A 12,782-nucleotide genomic window follows, 5' to 3' on the forward strand; every position below is an offset into this window, starting at 1 on the left:
GCAAGAGTGCTGGAGTGGGTTGCCATTGCCTTCTCGAATCCTCACACAGCTCCAGGTTTTCTCTCTAGCTCTGGATAGCTCCACCTCTGCCCTTTACACTGTAGCACTCCCCCTCCCCGCACTCCGTTTTCAAACCCTGTTATTTTCTCCGTCACTCAAACCCAACAGAAAGCCCCCCAAAGCTCCCGTTGGCTCCTCCAGCCCTTCCGGCCCGCCTCCTCCTGCCAGAAGCCCCGCCCCCTGTGCTACGCTCCGGCTCCGGTTTCCGTTCCTCCCGCGAGGCAGGCGTAGGTCGCTAAATCCGGACGCACAGCCACAAGGCAGTCGAGCGGCCGGAAGCGGCCTCTCTTTCCCGGAGCCCCACTGCCTTGTGGGACAGCGGCTGGTTCCTCTCTTCTGGGCAAGTTTTTTCGTATCCTGTGCCCCTGCTAGCCTCTTCGGGTACGGAAGCTGAGAAGGACAACCATGGCGGCCCATCTGAAGAAGCGGGTTTATGAGGAGTTTACTAAGGTGGTTCAGGTAAGCTCTCGAAGGAAAGGTCCCAGGACTGGTCTGGGAAAGAGGAAGGTTATCCACGCCCCAGACACTTTGCCAGAACCGGCGCCACAAAGCTGGGTAGGGTGCCCGTGCTACTAGAGCTTTGGTAGGCTGCCTCTCGGACTACGCTGTAGTGGGCGTGTTCGTTGGCCGCTGCTGTTGTCAGTATTAACATGTGCAGTCTGACACTAAAAAAAACTATTAGAGGAAGCAAACAGCACCTTACAATTTACCAAAGTATCTTATCTGTTATCTCATTTTATTCATGTTTCATTCAGTTCAGCAGCTCAGTCGTGTCTGACTCTTTGCGACCCCACGGACTGCAGCACGCCAGGCCTCCTTGCCCATCACCAACTCCCGGAGTTTACTCAAACTCACGTCCATCGAGTGGGTGATGCCTTCCAGGCATATCATCCTCTGTCGTCCCCTTCTTCTCCTGCCTTCAGTCTTTCCCAACATCAGGGTCTTTTCCACTGAGTCAGTTCTTCGCATCAGGTGGCCAAAGTATTGGAGTTTCAGCTTCAGCATTAGTCTTTCCAGTGAATATTAAGGACTGATTTCCTTCAGGTTTGACTGGTTTAATCTCCTTGCTGTCCAAGGGACTTTCAAGGGGCCTCCCCAAACACCACAGTTCATTAGCATCCTCCTTTTACAAATGAGGACTTTCAGACCTCTTGTGGGGTATTGACAAATTTCCTCCCAACTCCCGTTACCAAAAAAGCGCCCAAAGCCAAGTTGGCTGTGTGAAGCGCTCTAAGGGGTTGGAAGAGGAGTCTGTAGGAATCCTCAGGACCCAGTCACAGCAGGCGAGGGTCACAGGCCTCATAGGGGTTGAAATTTTCTTTGGTGGAACAGCTCACCCCCACCCTTTTATAGCTCACCTATAAGGGAGGGCAGTACCATCCGTCCTCCTTTGGAGTTGTTTCAGGACTGAGGGGCAGTCAGTGATTCTCTGTGTATTTCTTCAGAGAGATCACTAAAGTAGAGGTTGATCCCAAGTCATACCTTGTGTCCTGCTTCCCTGACTTTGTGTATCCAAATCACCTGGGCTCTTGTGAAAATGTAGATTCTACTTAGTAAATGAATTGGCTGGGGGAGGCAAGGCAATAATCTGCATTTCTGTAAAGCCCCCGGTTAATGCCAGCCAATAGCAGGTTCCCATCCATAGACTTGTGGCCTAGCAAGATTTAGACTATGCAGCAGGACGCTGATCCTTAAGTATTTCATTTAGTATTTAGTATTTCATTCTTCAACAAGAGTTTATTGAATTAAAGAGTGGTTATTATGTGTCAGTATTCGGTATGGTGAAAGGCGCTGAGCTATAAACTCCAATATACATTAAGGGTCCCTGTCCTGTTGGAACTCGCAGGCAGGTGGGAGATGTGGAGCACCATATCTGAGATTGTAGTTCCGAGAGGTAATTGCATCGACAAACCAAGTCTTTCTTACTCTTTTACAACTACTTTTTGTGAAAACTAGCCAAACTCCCTTGCCCTTTGTGATTTAACAGTATTCTTTCACTGCCTTTTTTTTTTTTTTTTTGTGGGTGGCATATTTCCATTGTGTGTAGGGAAGTTAGTTGACTTCTTATTCTTGTTTATTTTCTGAAAATAACTTTGATACTTACCTTGTCACTCTTGTTGCTCCTTTTTATGTGAAACTCATTTTCTTGAACTTCTGGAATGAGTCAAGATTCAGGAAAGCTTTACAGAGCTCTCCCTCTTCCGTGGCTTGCTTTTAAGTGTGGAGTTCAGTGACATAAAGTACATTCACTTTGTTGGGCAGTGTCACTTCTTTTCTTTATTCTGTTGTTCCCTCTTACCAAGACTACTCATCCTTCCTCCAGCATGCCATGTGTTTGGACCTTTTCAAACATTTGTATCTGTTGTCTCTTTTACGTAGAATGGATGTCATTCTTTGCTCTCTTTTTGTTCTCCACCCAGTGGACTTACATTTTTGCTTTAGTCTCTCCTCTCCTCCTTCTGTAGCACTCATCTATTTGTATTTATCACTCAGTGCTACTGGAGTTACTAGTATTTGTTTCTCCCTACCAGTTTGGGCTCCTTGAGGGCAGAGGTAACGCTTGGTTCATCTGTGTTCCCTGGATAGACCATAGGGCCTGGTGCACTAAAACATTGATGGTTGAATGATAGCAGATGTTGGTTTGTCCTTCTCCTTATGTGCTCCTTAGGGAAAAAAATCTTATAGTTTTTTGGCCAAACTGCTGATAACACTGAAGAATGGATTTGTGTGGAATAGGATGGAAATGGGTAAGGATTTTAAGAGCTCATTTTTTCTCTTCATTGCTTGTGAATGGTTACCACAGAGTAATGAAATGAGATCTTAATGCTTCTGTTATTTTTCCTCTGCCATGAAGATGAGAGAGAATTGATATGAATGTGGTGCATATGATGTGTTTGTACAATAAAGCCATTGTAATTTAGACTTCTCAAGTGTATCTGTGATGTAAGTATTGTATTCCTTCTTATAGAAGGAGAAGACCTCTAGCTACCAACTGATAATTTAACTTAAATTCCTTTGATTTCAAAGCCCTTAGTCTTATCATGCTGTGCCTTGTTCCCGTCTAGAATAATCCGACTCTTTAGTCTTTGTGGAGCTGTAATTTTATAAAGAGATGATTCTTCAAGGTATCATTAGGATGCATCAAGTGTTAAGGAAAATTATTGATTACAACTTTAATCTTATGTTGTGATCCTCTCTATATCTACCCACCAGGGCCTTACTTAAGCCCTGGAGTGAAGGTTCCTTTTTACACGAACTTTTGGACACTCGTATGTAACAGATGTGTCTGAAATAGTTCTAGTTATGCACTGTTCTTGAGAGAATCAAGAAGATAGTTACTCAGCTCATTTTGTGTGTTCTGTGGTTCAGATGAGGATTGAGAAAGACTAGCGGTAGGTCATCATTCCTATTTTATAGATGATGAAACTGGGAATTATGACATCCTTAGAAGAGAGCAGCAGAGTTGAATCTCACGTAATTCCACATCAGTCATTTAGTTAACATTTATTAAGTAGCTGCAGTTTGCTAGGCATATGGCAATGCATTTTCCCCCTACACTGTCCATTCTTCTAATAAAGGTAGAATGATTTGGGTGAAAATAGTCATCTGTTGTGAGAAGACTTTTTCCCTTAGTGTAAGCTATAGACTGTTCCTGTCAGTTCTGGATTTCTCAGGAGGGAAGGTGAGCCTAGTAAGTGCTTTAGCACAATCTGAATATATTTGTTGAATTGAGATTTCTGTTCTGTTACAGAGTGGAACAGATCCTTTGTGTGTCCTCTTAACCCCGAAGCTACAGCAATCCTAAGAGATAGGCAGAACAAAATATTATCGACCTACTTTACAGAGAAAGAAGCTGAGACTTGAAGAAATGAAATGACTTGCCCAAAGCCACTGGAGCTAGTGAAAAGCAAAATTGGGACTCAACTTTGTCTCCAGTTGGCTCTTTTCCCGGTTCATAACGCTGCTTTTTTGTTTAGACTAGGTCTATTTCCCAAATACATTATTTGGTGTAGGAAAAGTTAATTTTCATCAAATGAGGCAAAGTTAGATTTGCAGACTCTGTTTTCAGCCAGGTTTTCATGTTTTATCTTTCTTATCCTCTTGTAGCAACAACAGGAGGAAGTTGCTACTAAGAAACTCCGGCTGACAAAACCAAGTAAATCTGCAGCACTCCACATAGATCTGTGTAAGGCCACCTCCCCAGCAGATGCTTTGCAGTACCTGCTTCAGTTTGCCAGGAAACCTGTTGAGGCAGAAAGCGTGGAGGGAGTCGTCAGGATTCTCTTGGAACATTATTACAAGGTAAGAAGGTCTTGGAACCTGATGGCAGTATGTATGAGAGTTGTATTCTGTCTGCAGAATGAATTAAAATAGTACAATAAATAAGGTGTTCATTCAGCAATCTTTTCCTCAGTATTTTCCATATGCTAGGCACTGTGGATACCGAGATAAAAAGGTCCAAAAGATCCAAAAAGTTCCTATCCTTAGAAGCTTAGAGTAGCTAGATGGAAACAGATGTGAATGATAAAATGCCTCAAATTGCTGAGGGTACTGGGAGTGCATTGGAGCACAGAGGAGGAGTTAACTTCAACCAGGACTCTCCTGTAACCAGATTTGCCTCTGGTATACGGTCCTCTCTCTGCTGTTACTGCTCTAATTAATTCAGGGCCCCAATATCTTAACTGCAGTAGCCCCTCTTTTTTTTTTTTTTAAGTTATATATCATTTTATTTCTCTGTTTTCATAGGCTAGAAAAAAGCATCAACTCATGCATGGTTAAATACAGAAAATAGTTTAAAGAGAGAAAATGAAAGTCACCAAATGCGTTTCTTTTTCAGTTCTTGTTTGTGAGATCTGAGGTAAAAGAAGAAATGATTTGTAAATATTTGAATCACAGATGACTTAGAATTTGAAAACTTTAGTATGAAAATTATTAAGCTTATAGAAAAGTAGAGACAGTACTATAATGAACTCCCAAATAACCCATCTTTGGGGTTAAATAGTTATTAATATTTTGTCAAATTTACTTTATTTGCTTTCCTGAAGTTTTGGTTAAAGTATCATAATATTTTCCCCTGAACAGTTCATTAAATATCTCTTAAAAAGGTACATTGAAAAAAGATATAACCATCTAACCACCTCAGTATAATTCAGTTATTCCTTAATGTCATCTAACAAATAGTTCATATTCAAATTTCTCTGGCAGTGATGGTTTAGTCACTAAGTTGTGTCCAACTCTTGTGACCCTATGGGCTGTAACCCACCAGGCTCCTCTGTCCATGGAATTTCCCTTCGACAGAGGATAGTGGAGTGGGTTGTCCTTTTCTTCTTCAGGGGATCTTCCCAGGGATCAGTCCCACATCTCCTGCATTGGCAGGCAGATTCCATGCCATTGAACCACCAAAGAAGCCCCAAATTTCTCTAGTTGTTCCCAGAATATCTTGTTATAGTTGATTTGTTCAAATCAGAATGCAAACTGTGTCCACACATGGCATTTGCTTTTTGTAAAATCTGGAACAGTTTTTATTATTTTGGTGACATGACCTGTTAAAGAAATTTGGTCAGTTGTTTTGCAGACTGTCTTGTTTTCTGAATTTGTTTACTTCCTTGGTTAACTTGCTCCTCTATCTCCTATATTTACTATGAACTGGAAGTTAGATCAATAGACTTTGTTAGATTTTTTGAAATTTTTGAAATTTTTTGAAAAATTTTTGAAATTTTTAAAATTAAAAATTTTTTAATTTAAATTTAAAAATTTAAAAATTTTATTTTAAATTTAAATTAGATTAAATTTTAATTTTTAATTAAATTTTTTTAATTTTTTGAAAATTTTAAGAATACTTATAGATGATTTGTACTTCATATTTGCATCAGTCAGGATGTATATGTACTGAAGATCCTCCTTGCTTCTTATCTTTTCCCCTTTAGTCTCTTTTCTTTTTATAAACTATTTTTATTTACATCTTTTATGTATGACATAAAAGTCCTTTTCTTCACGTATATAATGTTCTAGCTTAATACGAATGGTTGCAGTTTTCCAAAGACCTTGTGTGTTTTCAGAAGTCAGTGTCTTAAGTGCTCGGGCCTGGTACACTGGGAAGACCCAGAGGAATCGGGTGGAGAGGGAGGTGGGAGGGGGGATCGGGATGGGGAATACATGTAACTCCATGGCTGATTCATGTCAATGTATGACAAAACCCACTGCAATGTTGTGAAGTAATTAGCCTCCAACTAATAAAAATAAATGAAAAAAAAAAAAAAGAAGTCAGTGTCTTTTCCCATGTTGTTACCTCAGCCTAGAACCCCTCTCCTTGACACGACCCTGGTCTGGTCTGCCATTTTCTCTGTCAAGCATATTCCTTTCTCAGTCTTTCCACTTATCTTTCCTTCTGCTTGGAACACTTCCTCAGGTGTTCATATGTCTGTTTCCCACACTCCAGTCAAGTGTTTGCTCAAATGTTACTTTTTCATTAAGGTCTTCTTTTATCCCTCTATTTGAAATTGAAACTGCATATCCCACTTCTAGCACTTTCTAACCCCTTCCTTGATTTTGTTTTCTCCAGAGCGCTTACCATCTTCTAATATTGTATTTAATTTTCTCATTTATTTTGTTCCTTGTCCATTTCCTTGTATTAGGATGTAAGCTTCTCTTGAACAACATGGGACTTTTTTTCCCCTGCTTTATTGCGATATAATGGACATACAGCACTATTTACATTTAATGTTGCAGCATAATGATTTGACTTGCGTAAGTCATAAAATGATTACCACAGTACATTTAATGAATATCTGTCATCTCATATAGATACAAAATTAAAGAAATAGACAAAATTTTTTTTTCTTGTGTTGAGAACACTTGGGATTTACTCTACTAACAGCTTTCATATGTAACATACAGCAGTGTTAATTATATTTATCATGTTATTCATTACAACCCTAATAATTTACTTATCTTATAACTAAAAGTTTGTACCTTTTGACTGCCTTCATCCAGTTCCCTTCTGCCCACCTCTGCTTCTGGTAACCACAAATCTGATCCCCTTTTCTATGGATTCATTTTTTTTTTTTTTTTTAAGTATAATCAAGGGCTTCCCTGGTAGCTCAGCTGGTAAAGAATCCGCCTGCAGCGCAGGAGACCCCGGTTCAATTCCTGGGTCGGGAAGATCCCCAGGAGATGGGACAGGCTGCCCACTTCAGTATTCTTGGGCTTCCCTGGTGGCTCAGCTGGTAAAGAATCCACCTGCAATGCAGGAGACCCCGGTTCAAGAATCCACCTGCAATGCAGGAGACCCCGGTTCAATTCCTGGGTCGGGAAGATCCCCAGGAGGTGGGACAGGCTGCCCACTTCAGTATTCTTGGGCTTCCCTGGTGGCTCAGCTGGTAAGGAATCCGCCTGCAATGCAGGAGACCTGGGTTTGATCCTTGGGTTATTATCTTGCCCCCGCTCTGCTTCTGGTAACCACAAATCTAATCTCCTTTTCTGTGAATTTGTTTGTTTTTAAAGTGTAACTGATCTACAACCTTATGTTAGGTCCTGCTACTCAGTATAGTGATTCAGTATTTCTATGCGTTTCAAAATGACCATAATAAATCGAGTTATGATCTGTCACGATACAAAGATGTTAGTTATTGACTATGTTCCCGATGCTGTACATTATTCCGTATCTTGGCTATTGTTACAGTGCTGCAACAAACAGGGGTGCTCATATCTTTTGGAATTAGTATTTTCGTTTTCTTCTGATAAATTCCCAGGGGTAGAATCTCTGGATTGTATGGAATATTTTTTCAACTTTTTGTTATGGAAGAAATCTATATACAGTTAGAGAGAATAGTTTAATTAATTCACATGTAATTATTACCCAGTTTCAGCAGTTATCATTTCATGTCCAGATTTGTTTTATTCTCACCCCCACCCCAACTCATACTGTCCACCTCCATTTCCTCCACTTTCACCCTCTGCACCAGATTCTTGTGAAAACAAATTCCTAGCATCATATCATTTTACTCTTAAATTTCAGTTTATATCTCTAACAGTAAAGACTCTTTTTAGGGATGTCCTGGTGGTCCAGTGGTTAAGACTGTGCTTCTACTGCAGGGGTCATGGGTTTGGGCCCTGGTTGGGGAACAACCTGCGTGCCTTGTGGTATGGCCAAAAATTAATAATAAAAAGATTCCTTTTAAAAAATTACTGATAACCATCTCTAGAAGAAGTGTTCTTAAATCAGACCCTAAGCTGTTTAACCAGGCCATGCTGCTTGCCTTAGTCTAGTAGATTCTAGCCCCAAAGGTCTAGCAGACTCTATCGATTCTAACGAGTGAAAACAAGTCGGTCCAGATATAGATTGATGACCTTGGTGTTTTATTATTTATCTTTCTTCTATTTTATCCAGAAATGTGGTATCTTGTATTTTAGTGGATAACTACTTTGGCTTCTGCTTTTCTACTACAAATTTTTCTGTGGCCAGGTAGCAGTATCTGAACTTAATTCATATGAGGGATTCTTCCATTTATTCTACTGTATTAGTTACTGTGGAGGACGTTATAGAACTGTGAGACATGTTCTTTGTCCTTTAAGGACTAGTATAGTTGGTAGACCAAATAATACATGTGATATAGAGATAGTTAAGGTCTAGAGTTATTAATTTACTCATTTTTTTCATTCATTCAAAATGTTCTGGATACTAATTCTGCCAGGCGTTTGCTTCATATTAGTGATACAGAGATTAACATACGATCCCTGATCTGAGTCTGATTGGGTAGATTAGACAATAAATGGATAATTACACACTGATTTCCCAGGCAAGACTACTGGAGTGGATTGCCATTTCCTTCTCCAGGGGATCTTCCCGACCCAGGGATCGAACCATGTTGCCTGCCTTGGCAGGTGGATTCTTTACCACTCAGCCACCAGGGAAACCCAATACAGTGTTACAGGTATCATGAAACCTGTGACAGGTTATGATGTAACTTTTAAAGAAGAAGGTAATCCATTTTACGTAGGAGCATAGGTCTAGAAGGGCATCATAGAGTAGTGATGCTTGATGGTGGTTTAGTCACTAAGTCGTGTCCAATTCTTGTGACCCCATGGACTGTAGCCTGCCAGGCTCCTCTGTCCATGGGATTCTCCAGGCAAGAATACTGAAGTGGGTTGCCATTTCCTTCTCCAGGGAATCTTCTGACCCAGGGATTGAACCTGGGTCTCCTGCATTGCAGGCAGATTCTTTACCAACTGAGCTAGGGTGATGCTTGAGGTGAATCTTAAAAAGCAGATTTTGACTAGTTGGAAAACAAGAGGAAAGGCGTTTTAGAAAGAAGGAAGAATTGTGAGCAAAGACTTGGAGATGTGAAATAATCTGTCACATTAGAAGAGATACAGATAGTTGGGCTGGTGTCGATTTTAAATTGAGAGCTCTTTAAGAGATAAGACTAGAAATCTTATCTAATAGAAGGTTCTTGAATTCTGCCTTGTGGATTTTTGTTTCAGATATATCACTCTGGGGGTGCTATGGTGGATGGAGGAATTGAATGAGGGCCAGGTAAGACAGGAGTTAGGGTGACCAGCTAGGAGACTGCTAAGTCTATAGCAAGATGAGAAAAGCCTGAACAAGGACAATTTTAATGGTGAGAAGAGCAGTTATTAGAGAGGCTTTTGACAGAGGCAGTTGTAAGCTTAGTTATGGGGATAATTTCAGAAAGTAGAAAAACTTGAGTAAAGTATCCAGATGAAGAAAGAATGTTACTGGGTCAGATACTCTCATTCTTTTTTGTTCCGTTCTTGCCTTCCTCTTATTTGCTAGACTTAGTATTTCTGCTTTCTCAGCTGCTCCCTATGTTTGGAGGTCTGTGACTCCATTCCAGACTGTAGAAAGACCCTGTAGCTTTTCTGTCCTCTCTTACTACAAAATTAGGGTATTTGATTAGTGTATTGTCTCTGAAAGACAATTACTTTATTTGATGATGTTATTTCAGTGATTTGAAGTCCATAAAGAATTGACTTTTATTTGTATTCAGAACTGAACTTGGTATCTCCATTCATTCTCCAGTCTGCCTTATAGCAGGAAATGTACCACCATCAATATAGACCCTTATATCAGAAACCCAAGAAAGATACCACCCTCACCCTTTCCTTTCCCCATATTCCCTTCCTACCAACTCATGTTGATTTTACCTTCTAAATATCTGAGTCCATATCCCTCCCTGTTTCCACTATTACCCTAGTAATCTAAGTAACTATCATATTTTTAGAACATTATTATGAACTGTAACACAAAGACTATGTAGAAAAACTCATATATCCTATTGATCAACATGAAAACAGTATGTGACTGCCATCCAGGTTAAGAAATGCAATATAGTCAGCCTCTTATAGGTCCCCCAAAACTCTTTCTGATTATTTCTCCTCACTTTTCCAAAGATAATCATCACTCTCTTGACTTTAAGGGTAAAAGCTTCCTTTAAAATTTTCTTTTTTTTTTTTTTAAATCATTTAAACCTGTACTAAATGCAACCCACACTTCCTTCCTTCCTCCTTCCCGCCTTTACTTTCTGTGGGTATCTTTTTATGTGTAACTCTTGCTCAAAATTCTATCTTGAGATTTATCTTTGTTGTTAACTTTAGCTATAGTTCATTTATTTTTACCATAGTGTAGGATTTCATTGTATGAATATACCATTATTTATTTATTCATTCTATTATTGATGGACATTTAGATTGTCTCCAGTTTTTAGTTATTAAAAGAAGTATTCCCATGAACATTTTTGTACAAATCTTGTATGCATTGTTTGTGTTTCTGTCTAGTGTATTTGTCTATTTTTATGCCGGTACTATGCTGTCTTAGCATCAGTTCAGTTCAGTCGTTCAGTCATGTCCGACTCTTTGCGACCCCATGAATCGCAGCACACCAGGCCTCCCTGTCCATCACCAACTCCCAGAGTTTACTCAAACTCATGCCCATCGAGTCAGTGATGCCATCCAGCCATCTCATCCTCTGTCGTCTCCTCCTCCTGCCCCCAATCCCTCCTAGCATCAGGGTCTTTTCCAGTGAGTCAGCTCTTCGCATGAGGTGGCCAAAGTATTGGAGTTTCAGCTTCAGCATTAGTCCGTCCAGTGAACACCCAGGACTGATCTTCTTTAGGATGGACTGGTTGGATCTCCCTGCAGTCCAAGGGACTCTCAAGAGTCTTCTCCAACACTATGCTATGTGTTAGCATAGCATAGACACTATGCTATGTCTTAGTATAGCATTATAATAAATTTTGACATCTGGTAGGGTAACTTCTACTTTGTTCTTCTTTAAGAATATATTAATTATTCTTGGTTTTTTAATTTATTGATAAATTTTGAAATCAGCTTGTGAAAATCTGCCTGAAAATAAAATTTCTTATCAGAATTTTGATTGCTGCTGCTGCTGCTAAGTCGCTTCAGTCATGTCCGACTCTGTGCGACCCCATAGACAGCAGCCCACCAGGCTCCCCCATCCCTGGGATTCTCCAGGCAAGAATACTGGCGTGGGTTGCCATTGCCTTCTCCGGAATTTTGCTTAGGGTTGCATTAATTCTGTAATTAAGATGCAATTTGCTGATTGACATTTTATAACATTGAGTCTTACAGTCAGTGGACATGGTATGTCCATTATTTAAATGCTGTTTCCTGTGTAGAAGTTTTGTACATCTTTTTGTTAGTTATTCCTAGATAACTTTGTTATTGTAAATGATGCATTTAAAAATTCTTATTTTTAAGTAGTACATAGAGGATATTCAGAAATTCAGTTGCTGTTTGTTTATTAAACCCTGTATCTTCAACATTGCTAAGCTCATTTAACAATTTTAATAAATTATGTGTAGGTTCTTTTAGATTCTTTACAAATAACCTTGTCAGCATATAATGGCTTTGTCTAATATTATATAATGATACCAGCTATCTCTTGATTAAAGTTTTCATTATATACCTATTTCTACCTTTTATTTTCAAATCTTTTTTTAATCACTTTTTGTTTTGTGACCCAACAGCATATAGTTAGTTTTTTGAGAAATTTCACTTAACAGTGTTTAGTTTTTAATTGGAACATTTAGTTCTTTATAATATGTGTTTATTGAAATATATGATTTTAAGTCTATCCTCTTATGAAATGCCTTCTATTTATCTTACCTGCTTAATGTTCTTTTTTCCCTCTCAGTTCTCACTGTGCTTTGCATTGGCTTTTGTTAAAAAATTCTCTCCTTCACTGCTTTTTATTAGCTTGGGAATTATACATTTTTTTGTACCTCTTTTACTGGTTAACCTAGATATTACGTTAATTCTTTTTAAAAATTAATTTTATTTTTGACTGCTCTAGGTCTTCATTTCTGTGCATGAGTTTTCTCCAGCTGTGGCACGTGGGGGCTACTCCCAAGTTGCAATATGCAGGTTTCTCATTGTGGTGGTGACTCTCGTTGCAGAGCACAGGTTCTGGGTGATTGGACTTCAGTAGTTGTGGCACATGGACTCAGTAGCTGCTGCTCGCAGGCTCTAGAGCACAAGCCCAGTAGTTGGGGTTGCATGGGCTTAGTTGCTCTGCACCATGTGGGGGTCTTCCTGGACAAGGGATTGAACCTGTGTCCCCTGCATTGGCAAGTGGATTCTTTTTTTTTTTTTTTCCCATTTATTTTTATTAGTTGGAGGCTAATTACTCTACATCATTACAGTAGTTTCTGTCATACATTGAAATGAATTAGCCATGGATT

General features: G+C 39.6%; 1 protein-coding gene across 1 annotated transcript in view; it reads left to right on the forward strand.

The window, feature by feature from the left end:
* Window positions 1-308: 308 nt before the first annotated feature.
* Window positions 309-12,782, forward strand: part of INTS4 (integrator complex subunit 4) — a 98,935-nt gene continuing 86,461 nt past the window's right edge. Inside the window, exons 1-2 of the mRNA XM_020915159.2 lie at window positions 309-519; window positions 4,168-4,362. Coding sequence (XP_020770818.2) covers window positions 466-519; window positions 4,168-4,362 — 249 coding nt within the window. The 5' untranslated portion in view covers window positions 309-465. The remainder of the gene's footprint in view (window positions 520-4,167; window positions 4,363-12,782) is intronic.

The sequence above is a fragment of the Odocoileus virginianus genome, chromosome 28 (genome assembly GCF_023699985.2).
Source record: "Odocoileus virginianus isolate 20LAN1187 ecotype Illinois chromosome 28, Ovbor_1.2, whole genome shotgun sequence".
In the NCBI taxonomy this organism is placed as follows: domain Eukaryota; kingdom Metazoa; phylum Chordata; class Mammalia; order Artiodactyla; family Cervidae; genus Odocoileus; species Odocoileus virginianus.